This window comes from Chrysochloris asiatica, unplaced genomic scaffold (genome assembly GCF_000296735.1).
Source record: "Chrysochloris asiatica unplaced genomic scaffold, ChrAsi1.0 scaffold00047, whole genome shotgun sequence".
Lineage (NCBI taxonomy): Eukaryota > Metazoa > Chordata > Mammalia > Afrosoricida > Chrysochloridae > Chrysochloris > Chrysochloris asiatica.
Window position 1 is genome coordinate 11665099 of NW_006408565.1, and position 22714 is coordinate 11687812.

A 22714-nucleotide genomic window follows, 5' to 3' on the forward strand; every position below is an offset into this window, starting at 1 on the left:
CAAAGTTTTTCCTTCAGAGAATTCATTCAAAGTAAATTGGGTGGCTCCCCTGTCTCTGTTCTAAGGACAATAGGAATGCCCTCCCTAAAGTGTTTCCAGGTGCTGCCTATTCACCCAGGGTCTCTTTTCCTGAAGAACCTGGGCTAGGCAGCTGACACAATGGGAATCCTCCCAATCCTCCCTTTCCTCCCCCCATTTGAGGCTAGGTGCTAAAAGGTATGTTAATTAAGCTTGAGAAACCAAGTTGCGGTAGTGAGATTCGAACCTGCAAAGTATGATGTAAAGTTGCCTGAATGTCTGGAAAAGTAAGATCGACAGCTTTACCTTATCTTAGTCCCTCCTAGCTTTGTGTAAAGTTCCTCCCCTAAAGAAAACGGAGGTGCAGGACGAATCCAGGTGCATTACGACTGGCAAGGCGTGCGTTACAGCATGCAGGGGGCTCAGTCTAGCATTGCAACCATACTGCATGCTTAGCCAAGATGTTTACTATGCAGGATATTACGGCCTTCGTGGCTGAGATGTTTGCAACGCAGGATCTGCCTGATGCCAGTCCAGCATTCACTCTGGTTTCGGGGTGCCTCTTTGTCTCTCTCTTTGTCTCTTTCTGTGTATTCTTTCTATATCTTTGTCACCGCCAGATATCCCCTCCTCGTGAACCAAACACTCGTGAACAACCAAACAACTATGTCAAGGCCAGTCCCCGGCATATACACACACACACACACATATATCAAGGCCAGTCCCCGGCATACACACACACACACACACACACACACACACACACACACATATATATATATAGTGGTGGTGGAGGTGTGCTGTGGAGTCAGTTCCAACTTATAGCGACCCTGCATAGGGTTTCCAAGGCTATAAATCTTTATGGGAGCAGATAGATAGATAGATAGATAGATAGATAGATAGATAGATAGATAGATAGATAGATAGATTTCTTTTTCACATAGCACATCAAGATACACACTTTTCTACCATTCTCTTTTCACTTCCTATTTCTCGATAATCATTTCCTATGCAGGCAGTATGGGCAGTTTCCTGGTTAGGATCATTCAACTTATGAGACAGCTCATATAAACAAACAAACTCACTGCAATGGGTGCCCTTTAATGCTATGTAAATTTGACCTCACTTTGAAACCATTAAACCAACCCCTTAATCTCAATAAATTCTTCATCACAATCACCTTAGGTGCTTCAGAAAATTTCACCAGAAGAGTATAAAGAGAACCCACAGACTGGGAAAAAACTTTCTGCTGTGACATATCAGACAAGGGGTTACTGTCTAAAAGTTAAAGAACACTTCAACACCTCCATAAGAAGACAAATAATCCAATGAAAAAAGTGGGCAGAGGACATGAACACTTCCAAAGATGACATTCAGGGGGTCAGCAAACATATAAGAAATGTTCACCATTACTAGCCATTATCCAAGCATTAATAGCAAAGTTCGAAAAAACAGAAAACAAATGCTGGCAAGAGTGTGGAGAATATGGGACCCACCTACACTGCTGGCAGGATTGGAAAGGGTGCAACCACTGTGGAAAACCCTATGGCACTTTCTCAGAAGATTGGAAATAGAGATATCGTATTATCCAGCCATCCCTCTGCTTGGTATATATAATCCTCAAGAAGTAAGAACCATGACACAAATAGATATATTTACAATAGCAAAAAGATGGAGACAGCTAGATGCCCATCAGCAGAGAAATGGTTGAACAAACTTTGGTACATGCACACACTAGAATATAATGAACATTGAAGAATAATGATGAATATGCAAAACACTGTATAACATGGAGGAACCTGGAGGACATTATGCTGAGTGAAATGCAAAGGGACAGATATTGTATGAGACCACAACTATAAACAGTCAAGAAAAAGCTTTTGGTATTTAAGATGGTTATATGATGGTTACCAGGGATGGAAGGGAAAATTATTCCCTGAGTAGATTGTAGACACGTGCTAATTTGAGAGATGGGAAGGCAATTGAAAAGAGAGACTTTTTCACTGGATAGAATTGTTAAGTGCTGTCGAGTCGGTTCTGACTTATAGCGACCCTGGAACTATAGGCTTCCAAGGAGCTGCTGGTGAGTTTGAACCACCAACCTTGATGTAGACATGTGCAAAATCCTCCCCCCCCCCCATGTACTGGAAAAGAAACAATGTATATTTATTTTCTCATTGGACAAACCATTGGGAACTTTCCCTCAACAAAAAAAAAAAAAAAAAAAGGAAGGAAAGAAGTGGGGAGAAAAGAGGGAAAGAAAGGAGAGATTGGGGAAAACAAGAAGCGGAAATGGTTAATAATAATGTTTGTGCACCATGGGGTGTATGGTTGGTGTGGCTGGATTGTACATGTTAAAATGGCTGAAATAGCAAATGTTTTATATATATATATCTACAATTTAAAAACAAAAACCAGCAGAAAGGAGAGTTTCCTAACCCCCCAGGTGTTTTTCCAGTCTACTTGTGACCTTAACAAATTATTCTCAGTATCCATAATGTTTTCCAGTTGTAGGGAGGAGGTGAGAGGCAATACACCGAATAAAGTGCTTGGCATACAACAACAACTCAAAAGATGGTAACTAAAAAGAAACACTTAAAGAAGAAGAAAAATAAAACTCCTAAGTAATCACGACTGGCAAAGGAAAGGAGTCTTCCGGACTGAAAAGTAGGCTGGGCGGTGCCCGAAGCTTTGTTCTTTCCTCAAGTTCTCCCGCTGCTTCTTCCTGCCTCGAATAGGAAAGCTGAAATCTGGCCGCCAGCACGTCCGCTGACAGGATTGGCCCTAAAACGGGTGTGGGTGTTGGACTTCTACCAGAGTTACCTGGAAGGAGCCCAAGGAGGGCTTAAGTCTTCACCTTTCAAACCCTCGGCTTCCCACAGCCGATCAGAGCCCAGCCTCCCTTTTCATTTTCTAGCGTCAACACAGGCACGTGGCTGCCAGCCTCCGGGTGGTTGAGTATTTCAGAGCCGCTTGCTGGGTCGGCTGTGTGCTGGCTGACTGCACTTGCTGTGTTGGTCCCAGGTGCCCTGGCTCAATCGGACGCGTGTGAAATCTAATCAGCGCTGTTCTCGGCAGCCATGGCTCCCTTCCCACCCCGCAGTTGCAGGAAGCCCGCTCTCCCCAAGGCCTTTGCCGGCGGTGCCACTGCTCCGGTGAGCGCTGGGAATGCCGCCGGGGTGACCTCTGCCCGGATGCCGGGTGGCCACGGTGGGCTCCCCTACAGCGCCACAGGTCCAGCGTGCACCGCCTCCCCTGTCTTCCAGAGCAGCTGCTGCGCGGAGGGAGAGATCAGCTGCCAGCGACGCAGCCATTTCTGTCCCCAGCCTAGCTCGGCGGAGGGAGAGAGCCAATCGCAGTCCTTACGTAGTGTGAGGTTGCGGGTGGAAACTGCCTGGGTGTAGAGCGGAGCAAAGCCATTTTCTGGGAGGATTTGGAATCATTTCTGCTCCCGTGTTGGGGAATTTTAGCGCCTTCGGGCCCCCCTCTGAAACTGACACGAGTAATATGATGTCGGACAAAGATTATGTCATGGGGAACCAACCAGCAGACCCTACTATTATGAGTGCCGACCCTACTCCATGATTGTGAACAGACAATGTCCTGGGTCTCAGCCTTCTCATCGATACAAATGCTGGAAAGAAAGAAAATCTAGCCAGGTCAAGTACTGATAAAGTTGTAAGGGAAATGGGTTCTCTTCATTTGTCCATGGTAGCCTGAAGTTGACAGTTCGAACCTGTGAAAGAAAGGTGTGCAGATCTGCTTCCATTAAGAAGACATATGGACCAGTTCTACTCCGCAACACATGAGTTTGTCATGAGTCAGGGCCAATTTGGCAGCAGCTAACAATAGTGAAACAAAGCATTCATCCTCTATGCCCCATAATTCTATTTCTTGGTTCCTAGCCTAGAGTCCTGGTGTGGCGCTGTGGGTTAATGCGCCAGACTGCATAGCCGTTTGAACTGCAAGGTTGGCGGTTAAAGCTCACCAGCTGCTTCTCGAAAACCCTATACAGTGTCGCTATGGGTCGGAACCGACTCGATGGCATTCACAACAACAACAACCTAGAATTCTAAGGAGCCCTGGTGGTGCAGTGGTTAAGTACTCAACTTTTAATTGAAAGGTCAGTGATTTGAACCCAGCAGCCGCTCCATAGGACAAAGATGTGACTACCGTAGAAAAAAGTACAGCTTTGAAAACCCCGTGGGATAGTGTTTTTCTGACCTATACAGGGATCTTAAAACCACATATTCTTAAAGAAAACACTAAAAACAATATGCCAAAGTATAAACAATAGTTCATCAGGGATAAGAAATATAGGTATTTTTTTTTCCTTGTACTTTTTTGTCTTTGTTTTCATTTTTTAAAGTGCAGTACAGGGGTTCAGTAGTGACTGTGTGATTCATAAATTCCCTTCATGCTTGTAATCGTGTAATTCTAAGTTGTCATCCTTCAAGTCCTAGCCACACTCTGAAGTCTCACAAGGCCTTTGGTGTTCCTGCCTCAGTGCCCTCTCCATTCTGAGTCCACTCTTACCATCCTTCCACTTGAAATCCATGAGCTCCAATCAGGACAAGCTACTTGCAGCTCATCTACAGTGCTAGAACCCTCTCTCCTGAACATTTAGTTGAGGTGTTTCCTCTTTCAGACATACTTTCCCATCCTCTTTGCGAGCAAACATCCTTCAGGTCTCATTAGCTCAGCTATCCCTTCCTCTAGGACAGGGGTAGGGAACATCTGGCCCTGCCAAGGCAACCACAGTTCCAGCCATCATATTAGGTGTGAGTTAATTAAATGTTTGACCAAATATAGTAGACTAATTTTTAAGTTGATAATATATTGTATTGCCTATAATGATGTTTTAAATTTTGGCAGCATAAAAGTTCCCTATCCCAGGGATAAGAGTCTTATGATTCAATAGGTCAGTAATTGTTATCATGACTAATTACGACTATCACAACTATGAAGGTAGAAGTTTTGTAACAAAAATGGGGAATAGTTAATCTTGCAGTCCAGAAACAGAGGACCCTAAGACCATCAAGGGAGAAGAGTACAAATGGAATGCAGGACCCTATCCATAGAAACAGTGACACCAGAGATGGAGACAGAGATGAGGACATGGAGAGAGGGAGCAGCTGAGGACTCTAGACTCATGGAAAGAGAGGGGCTGAGTGCTGGCGGCCAGGAGGCAGGCTTGCAGAATGTGCCCTTTGGTGGTTTAAATTATTATATATTCCTGAGTGTTTTTGTGTACACTTCCCCACCCCCACCCTACCCCAAAAAAAGAAAAACAGAGGGAATGGAAGCAAATACTGTTGAATGATGATGCATGGAGGAGATTGTAATCATTGCAATGAAACAATGGTGTAAAGCCAATGTTCTCCCATGTACACTATCACTCAGGTCACAATAAAAAAAAAACAAAAAAAAGTTCCCCACCCCTTCTGGAGTCCTGGTGTGGCACTGCAGGATAATGCACTGGACCTCTGGGTGGTTTCAGTTGCAAGGTCAGTGGTTCAAACTCAGCAGCCACTCCTTGGAAATCCTATTCAGGGTCACTGTGAGTCGAGATTGACTTAACAACAAGCCCTTGTCTAAGAGGCCTAACCTGTTCTCCCTGCCGTCACTCCCTCGGCACTCTGAGTTGATTGCCTATTAACTGTGAAGTCTTGAGGCCAGGAACTTGCTTTCTTTATTCCTGTATTCCCCAGGCCCAATATTTCATAGTTCCTCAGTAACAACTTCTCTGGAATGAGTTTCCTAATGTTCATTCTAGAAATTCTGAAATTTTGGAGTTCTACTTGCCCAGGCAGAAAGTAGAACTAAGATTTGAACTCAAGGAGTCAAACTTTAGAGCCCACACTCTTAACCACTACAATCCTAGTCCTAATGTCTTCTGTTCATCCGTGCCCCAAATATGTAGAGAACCTACTGCATGTCAAGCACTGTTCTATAGTAATGAAGAAACTTAACACAGTCCCTTTTCTCATAGGCCTTACCTTAAAGCGGGGGAGGGACACAGAAAATACACAAAATATTGTGTTTAAATTTATGATAGAAGAAATGAAATATTCAGCGTAGTGGTTACGAGTCGGACTGCTAACCTCAAAGTCAGCAGTTCAAAACTACCAGCCGTTCCGCAGTAGAAAAATGAGGCTTTCTGTTACCTTAAAGATTTACAGCCTCAGAAACCCTATGCAGGGTCGCTATGCGTCAGAATCGACTCCAGGGCACATAACCACCACCATCACCATGAGAGGAGCAGGTTGGAGAGTAGGGGAGAATTCAGTTTGGGGTTCATCTAGTTTGAGATGCCTATGAGAAACCAAGTAAAGATGCAAAATAGGAGTTGAATTAAATAAGTCTGAAATCCAAAGAAATAAATTGGAAGTCAACAGGGCACACTCGCTAGGATCACCAGGGTTGTTGATTGGGTATAAAGAAGTCCAAGTTCTGCCACAGTTATAGGTGAAGAAGATGAGGAAGAGTTAGCAAAGAAGACCAAGAAAGAATAACCAGTGAGGAAGAAAACTGTACCCATGAGTCCAACTGAAAAGTGGTTCAAGATCTGCAGTGTCAAGGATGATGAGAAATGGGAACTGGCCATTGGGTTTAGCACTGTGGATGTCAGTGATGATGTTCACAGGAGCAGTGTTTGTAGACCGGGGTGAAGAAAACAAGGGAAAGGAGCTGGAGATGGCAAGGAAAGAACCCTTTCAGAGAAATGGGAGCGTTCTGAGGGGGGCTGGAAGTTATTGGAGAGCTTTTAGGTAGGATGAATTGTAACATGTTTATATGCATGGGAAAGATTGGGTGCAGTGGGAAGAACCAACTCTGGCAAGGGATTTGGCACAAGTACAGGATTTCCATACCCTCCTTACTATACTTCTCTCCCTCCTCTTTCTCCACTCTTGTATCTCTGTTTTCTCCTGGACCTGCTTTCACCTTCAAGCATGGAATGCAATAGTATCCAATTCTGATTTCAGATTATCTTTACCTTTCTTCATACAAAAGCAGTTGTCTGTATCAGGCCACCAAAACAGGATCATTTCTGTCCCAGATGAGAATGCGTTGACCGTCATAGGCCCCAATATGCATATGTCTTTTTATGCCTGTGCTCAAATTACCACAGATCTGGTTTGCCTTTTCTTGGATATGTATCTCTCTCTCTTTTTTTAAAGTTTTTTTATTGTGAATTGAATGATAGTTTACATGCGGGAACATCAGTTTTACATTCATTGTTTCATTGCAATGCTTACACTCTCCTCCGTGCATCATCATTCAACAGTATTTGCTTCAGTCCCCGCTGTTTTTGTTGTTGTTTAGGGGGTGGTATATACAAAAACACTCAGGAATATATAATCATTTAAAAAACCAAAGGGCACATTCTGCGAGCCCACCTCCTGGCAACTAGCACCTGGCTGCCAACACACAGCCTTTCTCTTTCCATGAGACTTGAGTCCTCAGCTGCTCTATCTCTCCATGCCTTCATCTCTGCCTCCATCTCTGGTGTCACTGCTTCTCTGGATAGGGTCCCACATTCTGCTCACACTCTTCTCCCTTGATGGTCCTAGGGTCTTGGGTGTGTATCTTATGTCCCCAGTAAGAATCTTGAAGACAGCAACTATACCTGGGGCTACTTTGTTGTTGTTGTTGTTAAGTGCTGTTGAGTCGGTTCCGACCCATAGCGACCCTGTACAGGGTTTCCGAGGGTGTAAATCTTTACGGGAGTAGAAAGCCTCATCTTTCTCCCGCGGAGTGGCTGGTAGTTTCAAACCGCTGACCTTAAGGGGCTACTTTATGTCCCCCATAATACCTAGTGGACTCCTTGTGTGGCACTATAGGATCAACTGGAATTAGAACCACAAGGTCTACAGTTCAAATCCACCAGCTGCTGCTCAGAAACGCTATCCAGGGTCTTCAGATGTCAGAATCAACTCAACAGCACTTAACAACAACAACGATACCTAGTCAGGTGCTGTGCAAAGAATATCCACTTAAGCAACATGTATCGAGTACTTACTGGGCTGAGGTCTATCCTAGGTTTGTCTCAAAGAACTCATCATGATCCAGATATGTAATCAAATAACTAAAAATAGACTTCTATACGGTATACAAGAGAAATGTAGGGTGTAGTTGAGGCCTAAGGAAAGAAGAAGTTAACTCTAGGGCAAGTGGCAGGAGAGACTTCATAGAAAGGATGATCATCAGCGAGCTCTTGAAAGTGGGTGGGAGTCCCAGATGGTACAAACAGCACATTCGCTGCTCACTGAAAGGCTAGAGTTTTGAGTCTACCCAGAAGTACCTGGGAAGAAAGGCCTGTGATCTACTTTCAAGAAATCAGCCATTAAAAACGCCATGGGAAATAGTTCTACTCAGACACGCGGGGCATTGCCCTGAGTGGGAATTGACTTGACAGCAGCTGAGTGAAGGATGGCCAGGAGGTTCCTGGTAGGCTGTGGGGAAGAGTACACAGGGCGAGTGCAGAGCCACAGTGGTGTGAAGAGCATGGTGTGTTTGGGGAGGGACATGTCTTTTGATCTGACTGTTTAGTGGGCAGTGGACTTTATGATAGCAGTGGGGAAGGATCCTGGAGAGGTGTGGATGAGATGCATTGTGGAGGACCTTGGTTATCGTGCTAAGAAGCTTGGACCTTAACTCCATAGGCACTGAGGTAAAGTGAAGTTATATGACCAGATTCCCAGTGAGAACTCCATGATGACTGTCAGGAAGAGGTTGAGTTGTTTTGGGCCAGCATGGTATTAAGAAAGTCTCTTTATATTTATTGTTGTTAACTGCCATGGAGTCAGTTCTGACTCATAGCGACCCTGTATAGGGTTTCTAAGGAGCAAGCTGCTAGTGGGTTTGAACCACTGTGGTTAGCAGTCCAGTACTTATCCTATTTGTCCTTCTGTGGTGGCTTTTGTGTTGTGATGATGCTGGAAACATGCCACCTGTGTTTCAAATGCTAGTGGGGGCGCCCATAGTAAAGCGTTTCATCAGCGCTTACAGACTAAGACAGACTAGAAATAAAGGCCCTGAGACCTACTTTTGGAAAATTCGCCTTTGAAAACCTTGTGGCTCACAACAGAACTTAAGGAAAAGAAAGAAAGAGACATAGGAGAAAGTCTTGGCTTCAACAGCAGGCAGGTTTTTTGAGAATAAACCTGGGAAGAGACCAAGAGCCCATCTGTTCTCTTACAGACTGGAGTATTTAAGGCGGTGTGGTCTGGGTACAGTTCTGGTGAGTGTACAATGGGGGGAGGGTGTAATGGAGATTTGGGCAGGGGTATGGAGATTTTCCTGAAACCTGGAAATTTTTTTGGGGGGAGGGTCTCCAGGTGTAACAAAGACCCAAGCTTCCCTCCGAAGCTCAAGCAGGACCCCATTCAGTATCAATTGGGGGTAGTTGCAATGCCATTTTGTTGATCAGGCGTAAGGTCCTTCGAGAACATTGGATGCTTCATCAGGAGGGATCAATCACTGGAGGAAGACATCATGTTTGGTGAAGTAGAGGGTCAGTGAGGGTGAAGGAGACTCTTGGCAAAATGGATTGGCATAAAAGCAGCAAAGATGGACTTGAGCCTACTGGTAGTCCTGAGGATGATGCAGGACCATGGGGCAGTGTTTTTTCTGTTTATACATAGTCACCATGTGTTGACTGGCAGCTATCTATACCTGTTGCTGTTGCTGCTGTGAAGTGCTGTAGAGTTGGTTCTGGCCCATAGCGACCCTGTATAAGGTTTCTGAGTAGTGGCTGGTGAGCTTGAACCTCCGACCATGTGGTTCAAACCGACTTTGCAGTCCAGCGCGTTAACCCACAGCGTCACCTAGCAATATTTAAAAGTCAAGAGATTTCACAATTTTCAAATTCCAGCTTCTCTAGCCTCACATGGTTAAGGACAGCCATCAGCCAATGCAGAGCAAGTAACCCCAGCCCCCTTTCAGAGGGGACCTGTGCACTAGTTTGCTGCGCTCCCTACCATGCCTCCTTCTCTCCTGGTCCTGGATGGAACCTGAGTTGGCAAGTCCCATGCTGGGAATAGATTGGAGTGAGAGGAGAAGACTGAAGCCAATTAAGAGGCTGCTGTAGCAATTCAATAAATTGTGGTTGGACCCGTGCTAACACCATGGTAGTATCACAGGTTTACTAATTGGTCCAAGACTTAGCTGGAAGAGATCCTGGTGTCTACTAGCAATCAAGGCCTTGCTGCTGTTAAGTGTCATCAAGTTGGTTTTGACTCATATCAACCCTGTAGGAGCAGCTGGTGGATTTGAACCACCAAACTTGCAGTTAGCAGTTCAGTATTTATCCGACAGTACCACTCCTGGAGGGCTACAGTCATCCCTGAGTTTCAACGATGCATTCTCATTCTTTTCTCCCAGTGTATTTTGCCTTGCCCAGCATTCCACCCTCCTCCTCAGTGTATACTTTCAACTTCCCTTGGAATGAGTATGATTTCAGCAGCCTTCCTTTCAACATCCTGAGATAGCAGTAACGCCATTATCACTGAATTGCTAAGATTGCTGACAAATCCTAACCATTTGAAAGTATTATAAAGGGTAGGGAGCATGATCCTGTGCCAGCCATGGAAGAATGAACTGTGGAATAGTCCAGAAATTTAATGTATTAAAAGAAATGATCAATTCTCCATTGTTCTTAGGTTCTTAAGAGCCCATTCAAGAAATACTCCAGATTTCAAAAGAAAATCCTCCTTCTAACTCCACTTGTAAGGAGCCCTGATGGCACAGTGGTTACATGTCATTTGAACTCACCAGTCATTGCACAGGAGAAAGATGTGGCAGCTTGCCTCCATAAAGACTTACAGCTTTGGAGACTCTATGGAACAGTTCTACTCTGTCCTATAGGATTGCTATGATTTGGAATTGACTTGATGGCAGATTTGTTTTTTGGTTTTAGCGCTGTTGTTCTCAGCAATCTTGTTGTTGTTGCTAGGTACCATCTAGTTGGTTCCAACTCATAGCAAACATATGCACAACCAAACAAAACACTGCCCGGTCCTGTGCTACCCTCACAATCGCTGTTACACTGCAGTCCATTGCTGCTGCTACTGTACCAATCCATCTTGTTAAAGGTCTTCTCTTGTTCTCTGACCCTCCACTTTCCCAGAGACGGGTCCCTCTAAATAGCATGTGTAAATTATGTGAGACAAAGTCTCATCATACTCACCTTTAAGGAGCATTCTGATTGTACTTCTTCCAAGTACATGTTCATTATTTGTTCATGCTTCTGAAAGTCCATGATATTAATAAATACTTCAGGATCATTCATGGTGTACAGATTCCAGTGGTGCTACCAGACTAAGACTAGGAAGGAGAGAGGTGAATCACCTCTGAACGGTTAACCACTGAAAACCTCATGAACAGCAGCAGAACATTGTTTGATAGTGCCACAAGATGAGTTGTTCAGGTTGGAAGGCACTCAGAATATGACTGGGAATTGCTTCCTCCCCAAAGTAGAGTGTGCCTTAATGACATGGCTAGAGTAAAGCTCTAAGGACCTTCATATACTGATATGGCATCACGCAAACTGTGACGAAATAGCTGTAAAACATCTACAAGTAATTGGAACATGGACTATATGAACTATGACTCTAGGAGAATTGAAAGTCATCAAAAATGAAATGGACTGTAAAAAGACCAGTATCGTAGGCATTAATGAGTTGAAATGGACTTGTATTGGCCATTTTGAATCAGACAATCATATGATTTATTATGCCAGGAATTACAAATTAAAGAGGAATGGTGTAACATCCATTGTTAAAAAGAACATTCAAAATCTTTCTTTAAGTACTATACCGTCAATGATAGGATTATATCTATCTACCTACAAGGAAGACCAGGAGTCCTGGTGTGGCGCTGTGGGCTAATGCCTCAAATTACAAAGTTGTTTGAACTGCAAGGTTGATGGTTCAAGCTCACCAACTGCTCCTTGGAAACCCTATACAAGGTCGCTATGGGTCAGAATCAATTCAACAGCACTTAACAACAATGACAAGGAAGACCATTACTCAAATTTATGGCTGTTATTCAAATTACACAATCCACTAATGCCAAAGATGAAGAAATTTCAAGATTTTTAACAACTTCTGCAGTCTGAAATTGATCAAACATGCAACCAATATGCGTTAATGATTATTGGTGATTGGAACATAAAAGTTGGAAACAAAGAAGGACCAGTAGTTGGAAAATGTTGCCTTGGTTTTAGAAATGACACCAGAGATCATCACATGATAGAATTTTGCAAGACCTATTCATTGGCAATATCTTTTTCAGCCACATGAACAACAACTATACATTTAGGCAGATCTGCTGCACAAGACCTCTTTAAAGTGTTGAAGAGCAAACATGTCAGTATGAGGACTAAGATGTGCCTGACCCAAACCATGGTATCTTCAATAACCTCATATGCATGTGAAAGTTGGATAGTGAATAAGGAAGACCATAGAAGAATCGATGCATTTGAGCTATGATGTTGGAGGAGAATATTAAAAGTACCATGGACTGCCAAAAGAACAAACCAATCTGTGTTGGAAGAAGTACAGCCAGAGTGCGCTCTAGAAGTCATGATGGCAAGACTTCGTCTCTCATACTTTGGACATATTACCAGGAGGTACTAGTCTCTGAAGAAGGGTTTCATGTTTGGTAAAGTGGAGGGTCGTAGAAAAAGAGGAAGACCCCCCAACGAGATGGATTGGCACAGTGACAGCAGCAATGGAATGCATGAACATCAATATCCTAGGCATTAGTCAACTGAAATAGACTGGTGTTGGTCATTTTGAATATGACAATCATATGGTTTACTATGCTGGGAATGACAAATTGAAGAAGAATGGCATCACATTCATCATCAAAAAGAAAATTTCAAGATCTATCTTGAAGTTTAAAGCTGTCTGTGATAAGATAATACTCATACTTCTACAAGGAAGACCAGTTAATACAGCCATTATTCAAATCACCACTAATGCCAGTGATGATGAAATTGAAGAATTTTACCAACTTCTTCAGTCTGAAATTGATTACAATGCCATACGATCTATTGATGATCACTAATGATTGAAATGCAAATATTGGAAACAAAGAGAAAGGATCGGTTGTTGGAAAACATGGCCTTGGAGATAGAAAAAATGCTGGAGATCACATGACTGAATTTTGCAAGACCAATGACTTGTTTATTCAAAATACCTTTTTAAAACATCATAAAATAAGATTATATACATGGCCCTCACCAGATGGAATACACAGAAATAAATTGACTACAACTGTGGGAAGAGATGGTGGAAAAGCTCCATATCATTAGTCAAAACAAGGCCAGGGCAGACTGTAGAACAGACCATCAGTTGCTCATATGCAGATTCAGGCTGAAGCTGAAGAAAATGAAAACAAATGCAGAAGAGCCAGAATATGACTTTGAATATATCCCACCTGAATTTAGAGTTCATCTCAAGAACACATTTGATGCATTAGACAGTAGTGGCCAAAGACCAGAGATTTGTGGGATGACATCAAGAACATCACGCAAGAAGAAAGCAAAATGTCATTAAGAAGACCAGAAAGAAGGAAAAGACCAAAATGGGTATCAGAACAGATTGAAATATGCTTTCCAATATAGAGATATTAAAGCAAATGGAAGAAATGTAAAAGAGCTGAAGAGAAAATTTCAAAAGGCAGCCCAAGAAGACAAAGTCAAGTATTATAATCAGATGTGCAAATACCTGGGGTTAGAAGACCAAAAGGCAAGAACATGCTCAACATTTCTCAAGTTGAAAAAATGCAAGCCTCAACTTGCAATATTGAAGGTTTTGTGTTTCATTCTGTTGTGTGTAGGGTCGCTATGAGTTGGTACTGACTCAATGGCAGCTAACAACAACAACATAAGAAAAATATCAAAAGATGCAAAAAGCATCAAAAGAAAATGGAAGGAATATAGAAAGTCACTGTACCCAAGAGAAATGGTTCATGTTCTACCATTTTACGAGGAAGCATATAATCAAGAGCCAATAATACTGGAGGAAGAAGTTCAAGGTACACTGAAGGCATTGGCAAAGAACAAGGCTCCAGAATTGATGGAAGACAAATTGAAATCTTTCAACAAACTGATACAGCACTGAAGGTACTTACTCATTTATGCCAAACAGCTGCCTGGTCAATAGATTGGAAAAGACTCATATTTGTGCCATTCCAAAGAGAGGTGATTCAATGCAATGCAGGCATCATTAATATTACATGCAAGTAAAATTTTGCTATAGATAATTCAAAACCTTTGGTTTCCCTTACCTACTATTGTAAAATAGACACTTGAGGGGAAGAGAAAGGAATAGCCAGAAACATCACCATAGAAAGCTTGTAAGCTCGTCTTCAGCCTGTAACTGATTGGAATACCTAAAATGGGGCTAGAACTCGTCCAGTGAAGGAGGCTTACTGCGGAGACTTTGCTTCGCATAAGACCATAGGTAGAATCCTGATCCCCATCCAGAATCTTCTGAAGTGGGAAATTTCCCCTTGAAAGGACAAACAGACCAGCCTAGAGTTGCTAGAAGAATAGAAGATATTTCTTAAAAGACTGGCAGGAAAAATAAAAACCAATAATGGCAATCTGATTGACTACTACAAGAACAAGCAAGTTGTTCACCTGGGAAACCATCAAGGCAAGTGGTTGGACCCCCTCAGGGCAAACCTCCTTCCAAGACTGAAAGTCAAGGGAAATACATAAGCAGGCATGTGGTTTGGCTGGTGACCACATTGGTCTACCAGTAAGGGAAAGTGGGGGGAAAACAGCAATGAATTTGTGAGCTAAGTCCAACCACGTTCAATAGAGTCCTGTCGACCTGTGTTGAGACCTGGTTGGCCAGTGGTGTGGCGAGACCTGGGGACTACTGGGCCCAGGGGCAGGGACATGGCCATAGTGGACTAGAGTGGAGAGTGAAGCGTCCAGCTGATATGAGGTGAGGAGAGATGCACAAGAATACCCATACTTGCAGATAGTACCCATTTGACCTGGCTTTAATGGCTGAATGATCAGAACTTGACTAGAGGAAGAAAGAAGATGAAAAAAAGAGTAATCCACTACAATTTGATGAACTTGACCTATACTTACGGATGTAGTAGCTCAAAAGAGGGAACGAATCTTTACAGTGAGAATCATTCCCACCCCCTTGATATACAGAGTTGACAGGGATGGGTAATGTAGACATTGGCTACCCAAAATTGGGGGGCTACAAAGGCAAGAAGTGACTGGCTTACAAGCTTTCAAGAGGAGCCTAGTTACAGAGGGTACAGGGGAAGGTAGAATCTCCACTGAGTGGTTTCCAACCTGTCTAGATGGGGCTGATGAAAGGAGATGGGGATGACTCTTGTGGTTCAATAGTGAATAATTGCTATCAGGACTGACTGTGAGTGTTGCAAATGTAAAGGTAGACGTTGTGTAGCAAAAGGAGGGGAGTGGTTAATCTTACAGTCCAGGAATGGATGACCCTGGAACCATCAAGGGAGAAGACCATCTTTGGGACCCTATCCAGAGAAGCAGTGAAGCCAGACATGGAGACAGAGACAATGATGTGGAGAGATGGAGCAGCTGGGGACTCTGGACTCAGTGAGGGAGAGAGGCTGTGTGCTGACAGCCGGGGGGCAGGTTTGCAGGGTATACCCTTTGGTTATTTGAATGGTTATATATTCCTGAGTGCTTCGGTGTACATCCCCACCCCCCACCCCCCAAAAAAAAACAGAGGGAATAGAAGCAAATGCTGTTGAATGATGATGCATGGAGGAGATTGTAATCATTGCAATGAAACAATATATGATAGGATGAATGTAAAGCTGATGTTCTCCCATGTAAACTATCACTCAATTCACAATAAAACCTTAAAAAAAAAAACCATAATTCAAAACTGGTTGCAACAGTACATTGACGACGTGGAATGAGGGTAGCACAGCTGATGTCAGATGGATCTTGGCTGAAAGCAGACAAAGATGTTTACTTGTGCTTTCTTGACTAAGCAAAGGCTTTTGACTATGTGGATCATGACAAACTATGAACAACATTACAATGAATGAGTTTTCAGGAGCACTTAATTGTGCTAAGGAGGAACCTGTACATAAATCAAGTGGCAGTTGTTCAAACAGAACAAGGAAACACTGAATGGTTTAAAATTGGGAAAGGTGTACACCAGGGCTGTATTCTCTCACCATAGTATTCAATCTGTATGCTGAACAGATAATCTGAGAAGCTGGATTATATGAAGAAAATGTGGCATCGGAGTTGGAAGAAGATTAATTAACAACCTGTGATATGTAGATGATACAATCTTGCTTGCTGAAAGCAAAAAGGACTTAAAATACTTATTGATGAAGATCAAAGACCATAGCCTTCACTATGGGTTGCACCTCAATATAAAGAAAACAGAAATCCTCACCACTGGACCAATAAATAACATGAATAATGGAGAAAAGATTGAAGTTGTCAAAGACTTCATTTTGCTGGAATCACCCATCAACATTCATGGAAGGAGCAGTCAAGAAATCAAATGATATATTCAATTAGGCAAATCTGCTACTCAAGACCTCTTTAAACCATTAAAGAGCAAAGATGTCAGTTTGAAGACTAAGGTGCACCTAACCCAAGCCATGGTATTTTCAGTGGCCTCATATGCATGTGAAAGTTGGACAATGAATAAGGAAGACCATAGAAGAATTGATGCATTTGTGTTATGGTGTTGGAGGAGAATATTAAAAGTGTCATGGAATGCCAAAAGAGCAAACAAATTTGTTTTGGAAGAAGTACAGCCAGAGTGATCCTTGGAAGCCAGGATGGCCAGACTTCGTTTCTCATACTTTGAATATGTTATCAGGAGGGACTAGTCCCTGGAGAAGGACATCACGTATGTTAAAGTGGAGGGTCAGTGAAAAGGAGGAAGACCTCCCAACATGATGGATTGGCACAATGGTAGCAGCAAATGACTCAAGCGTAGCAGCGATTGTGAGGTTAGCAGAGGACCGGGCAGTGTTTCATTCTATTGTACATAAATAAGGTCGCTATGAATTGGTACCGACTTGAAAGCACCTAACAACAACAATCTTGTACAATTACAGAAAAATAATTGTTAATAATTATGATAGATTATTGACTCTAAGGCACACAGATTTCAAAGACTTAACAACGTGGAAAAATGTATGTATTAGATTCATTAAATGATGTTCCAGGCACTATGTCCAGTGTTACAAGGAAGAGAGTGGCAGACAGAGACGAAAAATAGCCTGCCTTCAAAAAGCTTCCAATCACATAGAGAAATTATACTTGCACACAGTCACCACCGGACTAACTGAAAGAATGCTATGCTGCAGGTACTTGAGATATTCTGGAGTCAGCTAGTGTTTGCCAACTATTTATGTTATTTTAATGCCATGGAGTAGGTTTCTACTCATAGCGGCCCTTTAAACCTTATTAACATAGACCTACGAATCGGGCTGCGAACCTTAAGGTCAGCAGTTCGAAACTACCAGCTGCTCCGCGGGAGAAAGATCAGGCTTTCTACTCCCGTAAAGATTTACACCCTCGGAAACCCTGTACAGGGTCGCTATGGGTCGGAACCGACTCGACGGCACTTAACAACAACAACAACAACCAGTTGTCTATCAGTGTGTTGAACTGTGGTTGCTTGTGTGTTGCTGTGGTGTTGGAAGCTATGGCACTGATATTTGGAGTACAACCAGGGTCATCCATGGTGAACAATTTTCTGCAGAGCTTCCAGACTAAGACAAGCGAGGAGAAAGGAGAGGCGGACCAGTTCTGAATGACTAGCCACTGAAAACATTATGAATAGAAGCAGAACATTGTCTGATATAGTGCCAGAAGATGAGTCCCGCAGGTTGGAAGGCATTCAAAATATGACTGGCGAAGAGCTGCCTCCTCAAAATAGAGTTGACCATAATGATGTGAAGGAGGACACCTTTCAGGACCTTCATTTGCTGATGAGGCACAACTCAAAATGAGAAGAAACAGTTGCAAATATCCATTGATAATCAGAATGTGGAACGTACAAAGTATGAATTTAGGAAAATTGGAACTTGTTAAATATGAAATGGCACACATAAAGATGGATATCCTAGGCATTGTTGTTGTTGTGAAGTGTTGTCCAGTCAGTTCTGACTTATAGAAACCTTCCATAGGGTTTCCAAGGAGCGACTGGTGGGTTTGAATCACAGATCTTGTGTTTAGCAGTCCTGTGCTTATCTACAGTACTACACAGGAGTCCTATCCAAGGCATTAGTAAGCAGAAGTGGACGGGCACTGACCATTTTGAATCGGACAATCATGGTTCACTATGCTAGGAATGACATATTGAAGAATTTTGTCACATTCATTGTCAAAAAGAGCATTTTAAGATTTATCTTGAAGTACAATACTGTCTGTGATAGGATAATATTCATATGTCTGTAAGAAAGTCAGGATGTTATTAGGAGGGACCTGTCCCTGAGGAAGGACATCATGCTTGGTAAAGTGGCAGGTCGGTGAAAAAGAGGAAGACCCCATAAGAAAATGAGTTGACACAGTGGCAGCAACAATGGACTTAAACATAACAACAGTTGGGAAACTGGTGCAGGACTGGGCAGTATTTCGTTCAGTTGGACACTCTGTGAGTCAGAACAGACTTGATAACACCTAGCAACAACGCATTAAAATAGAATTGACAACCATGTGTTTGCTCGGATGCCTGAAATTTCTAGGGACAGAGTCCTTCTAAAGTATATTTGAGTGTATTGAGATAATGAATTATAACACTACGTGGTAAATGTAAATTGGTATAACTTCAGTGAAAAGCGGCTTGGCACTATCAAAAGTACAAATGTATTTGCTCTTTGACCCTGCAATACCACTTTTAGGAATATATCTTGCAGATACACTCAGGCATGTGGAAAATGCCACTATACAAAGTCACTCATTACAAAATTGTTTGAAATGGCCAATGATTAGGAATAACCTGTGAGCCGTAGATAAAGGGCTGGTTAAGCAGAATGTGGAACATTCATACAACAGACCTTACGTAGCTGAAAGCTAGATTGATGCATGAGAGGGAAAGTCTATGACATGTATTATTAAGTGAAAAAATGCTAAACACAAAAAAGTCATAGTCAGCTGCTAACCAAAAAGTTGCCAGTTCAAACCCACCCAATAGCACTGTGAGAAAGACCTGGTGATCTGCTCCCATAAAAACTGCATACTTGAAAACCCTCTGGGACATTTCTACTCTTGTCACATGGGTTTGCTATGAATTGGAATAGACTCGATGGCACCTAACTACAAACAACCACCATTTGTGTTTTTAAAAGTGTGGAAGTGTGGGGGAGGGTAAGCATATATATCTACAAATTTGTTTGTGTACTCAAAAACAAAAAGTTTAGAAGGATACACTAGCATTTGGTAACTGTGATTATGTTGTGGGGTGAGATGGGTAGAGAATTTGGCCGAGGGGAAAAGGACTGAGTCAATCCTCAGAATGCAAAGATAATTCACATTCCGCTTTTTCACTTCTCCATCTCTGACATCAGCCGATCACATGATGTTCTCTCTGTCTCCAGTCCTAACCATCCAGAGTTAGGTCTTTACAAGGCGACTGCCTGCACAGCCCTCTTCTGTCCATACAAAGCTGTTTCCTTAGAAGTTAGGACTCTGTCCTAATCAACTGCCAAAAAGGCAGATGTCAGGCCTGCTGACTTACACAGGTCCCTGGTTTTCAAGGTGGATGTGATAATTGATTCATTAGAATGAGAATGACACCGAACTCATGGGACAGCTGTACTCACCTTTTAAAATATAACCTTTTAAATATAACCACATGAAGAGATGCACAGGCAAGGTCTGGGAGGAGTTTTCAGCACTGAGCTTCTTGTCCCCAGAGACATGCCAGCTCTCCATGTGCATCACAGGAGAGGTCAAAAGGAAGCGCTGAGGCCCAGGGTTCTTTATAATAGTTATTGGAGGCTTAGTCTATATTCATGCCTGGGACCTTAATGCCCAGTCAGTGACTGATGGAATCACTGAACAGGAATAACTGATTCCATCAAGTTCTCCCCACCCCGCTTTTTCCTGAAATTGTCAGGTATGGTCCTCAGGCTCCCACATCATTGACACACATTATATAGTGCTGCCTGACTGTTTTAGAAATACAAAGACATCTTGGTTTGCTAAGGAATTCCAAGGGCCATTTTCAGAAACTAGAAACAAAAGGCCAAGTCAACTTTTGTTCTACGAGGACTTTTTATACATTATTCTTAAACCATGTGGATGTGGTAACTATTCAAAATATAAAGTTTATTGGATTGTTAAAAGAGCTAATCCAGTGACTATAATTCCCACCAAGGAGTGAAAATCTAACATTCATTCACTCATTCACTCAATAATAATCTTTAAAATAGAGTAGCTTCTTTAGCTTCTTTAACAAGTGTTAAGCATCCAGCACTGTGCTAAGCACTTGTATGCACATTACCTCATTTAACCTCACCACCCCCATATGGTGCAGGTGTCTCATATTATAGAAGGAGATGAAAGAGGTTGTTACTTCCGACATCCAGGACTGTAGTCTTGGACTAGGTCCAATACAGATACAACCCCTGACCTACAGAAGCTAGTGAGGGAGACAGATCTAGTGAGGGAGACAGAGGCAGATTCACAAATAGGTTTTGAAGAGGGAAGGGAGCTCTAGATTATGGGTGTCTCAGGATTAGGGGACAAAGAAAACAGAGAGGCTGGGGACAAGGAGAAAACTTCTCCCATGACACCCTTTTGCCAACCAGCTCTGTAAGCAGCTATGGAACTCAGATGTGCCTATGTGGGAGACAACCCCAGCAGCCTCAGAACCAACAATGAACAAAGGCTGTCCGATAGTCTCTGGGAACAGAGGAGGTCTGACAACAGCCTGGCCTGTTTGATCAGTGTAGACATCCCTGTGGACTTTGAAGCCTGAAGCTGTGTCTACACAGATCAAATAAACTGCATAATTGCCATGCCTTGACTTCACTTGGTGCTAATCCATAATCACAGCCAACTCCACAGCAATTCTACCAAACCATCTGAGCAGAAGTAAAAATAATTCTAACGGGCAGAGAGAGAGTTCCAAGATGCAAACATTAACTCCTTGTAATTTGAAATGAGCTTTAGGAAGCTTCAGAGAAGGGAGTTTATGCCCCACTCCAAAGTGAAGAGGCAAAACTGTTTTCTCTCCTTAGCACTGAAAACCCCTCACATTCCAGGGTCCAAATATGAGTTGACAAGAAATAGCCAGTGTAGCTCTCAAAGAGACAGCCCCACCCTGAAGAACATCCCTGGGTGGTACAAATGGTTAAGTGATCGGATGCTAGCCAAAAGGTTGGAGGTCACCTACTTCCAAAAAAAAAAAGCCATTGGAAACTCTCTGAGGCACAGTTCTAGTCGAAATACGTAGGGCTGCATGAGTCAGAACGAACTTGGTGGCAACTGGTTTGATTTTGGGGTATTCTGAAGAACAAAGCAGCATTTTTATCTACAGGCTCATTCTAGGGGAAATCTTACTCTAGCCACCTCAGTCCTCAAGGGAATATATCAACCAGTAGTGAGACTCTCAGGAAATTCTTGTTATAGAGACTGGTAAGATCAGGCACAGAACAACAAACCTAGAAGCCAAGTGACATCATTAAAAAAAGATTAAAAATCTACATGACTTCTAACATCTACGTTCCTGGTTGTGGTTTCCATGGAAATAGACATCTGCTCTAAGGGGAAAGAAGAGGTGGTGGGAGGCGGTGTAAGTGCTTTAAAATAATCAGTGTTTTGAAAGATTTATTTTCTTCCTGTCACAACATTAATAGTCAGAAATGTGAGATTTTTGTGTGGCAATCTCTTGTATTAAAAAAAAAAAATGCATCAAATGGGTAGGATCTTCCTCTTCAAACGTCAAGTACACAGGCTTGAAGATAAAGACTGGTTCAGAGTATAATAGGCCCCCTTGGCCTTGGATTCCCTGCTTCTTTGTGTGCCTTTCTACCTGTGTCTTTTCAGCCAGGTCTTATCCCCACCCTTCTCCAACTTTTCTAAGGATTTCTGAGATACTGACAGAACCCTGACAGATGGAAACACCTGGTCATTTCATGGTGAAGTTTAGTTTGGGAAAGAGAAGCCTTCCAAGGCTCAGAATCTGAATTAGTACTGGTTCTGCTCCCATGCTATGGGAAAACCACTTAGATTGGCTAAGGGAAGCTGGCCCCACAAAAGAGGGAATTGTTGGAGGACATGCCACAATAAGCATATTTCAGCCAACTGTGCATTGTTAATTGTTTGCTTTGTGTGGTGTGTCTGCTGTGTGATAGTTTTAATCATCCCCAAATCAAAATAAAACCACTGTCATCAAGTCGATTCCAACTAATAGTGATCCGATAGGACAGAGTAGAATTGCTCCATAGGGTTTCCAAGGCTATAGATTTTTATGGAAGCAGATTGACACATCTTTCTCCCAAACAACGGCAGGTGAGTTCTACCAACCTTTCGATTTGCAGTATAATGCTTAACTCACAGCACCAACATGGCTCTTGTTAATTGTATGTTGCTGTTGTTATGTGCCGTCGAGTCGGTTCCGACCCATAGCGACCCTGTACAGGGTTTGTACAGGGTTTCCGAGGGTGTAAATCTTTACGGGAGTAGAAAGCC

The 22714-nt window shown here is 42.7% G+C and overlaps 1 protein-coding gene across 1 annotated transcript in view; it reads left to right on the plus strand.

Annotated features, from left to right (window-relative positions):
* Positions 1-3098: 3098 nt before the first annotated feature.
* The window catches only part of STMN1 (stathmin 1), a 27079-nt gene continuing 7463 nt past the window's right edge, over positions 3099-22714 (plus strand). Inside the window, exons 1-2 of the mRNA XM_006862391.1 lie at positions 3099-3228; positions 22263-22289. Of these exons, the coding sequence (XP_006862453.1) occupies positions 3099-3228; positions 22263-22289 (157 nt within the window). The remainder of the gene's footprint in view (positions 3229-22262; positions 22290-22714) is intronic.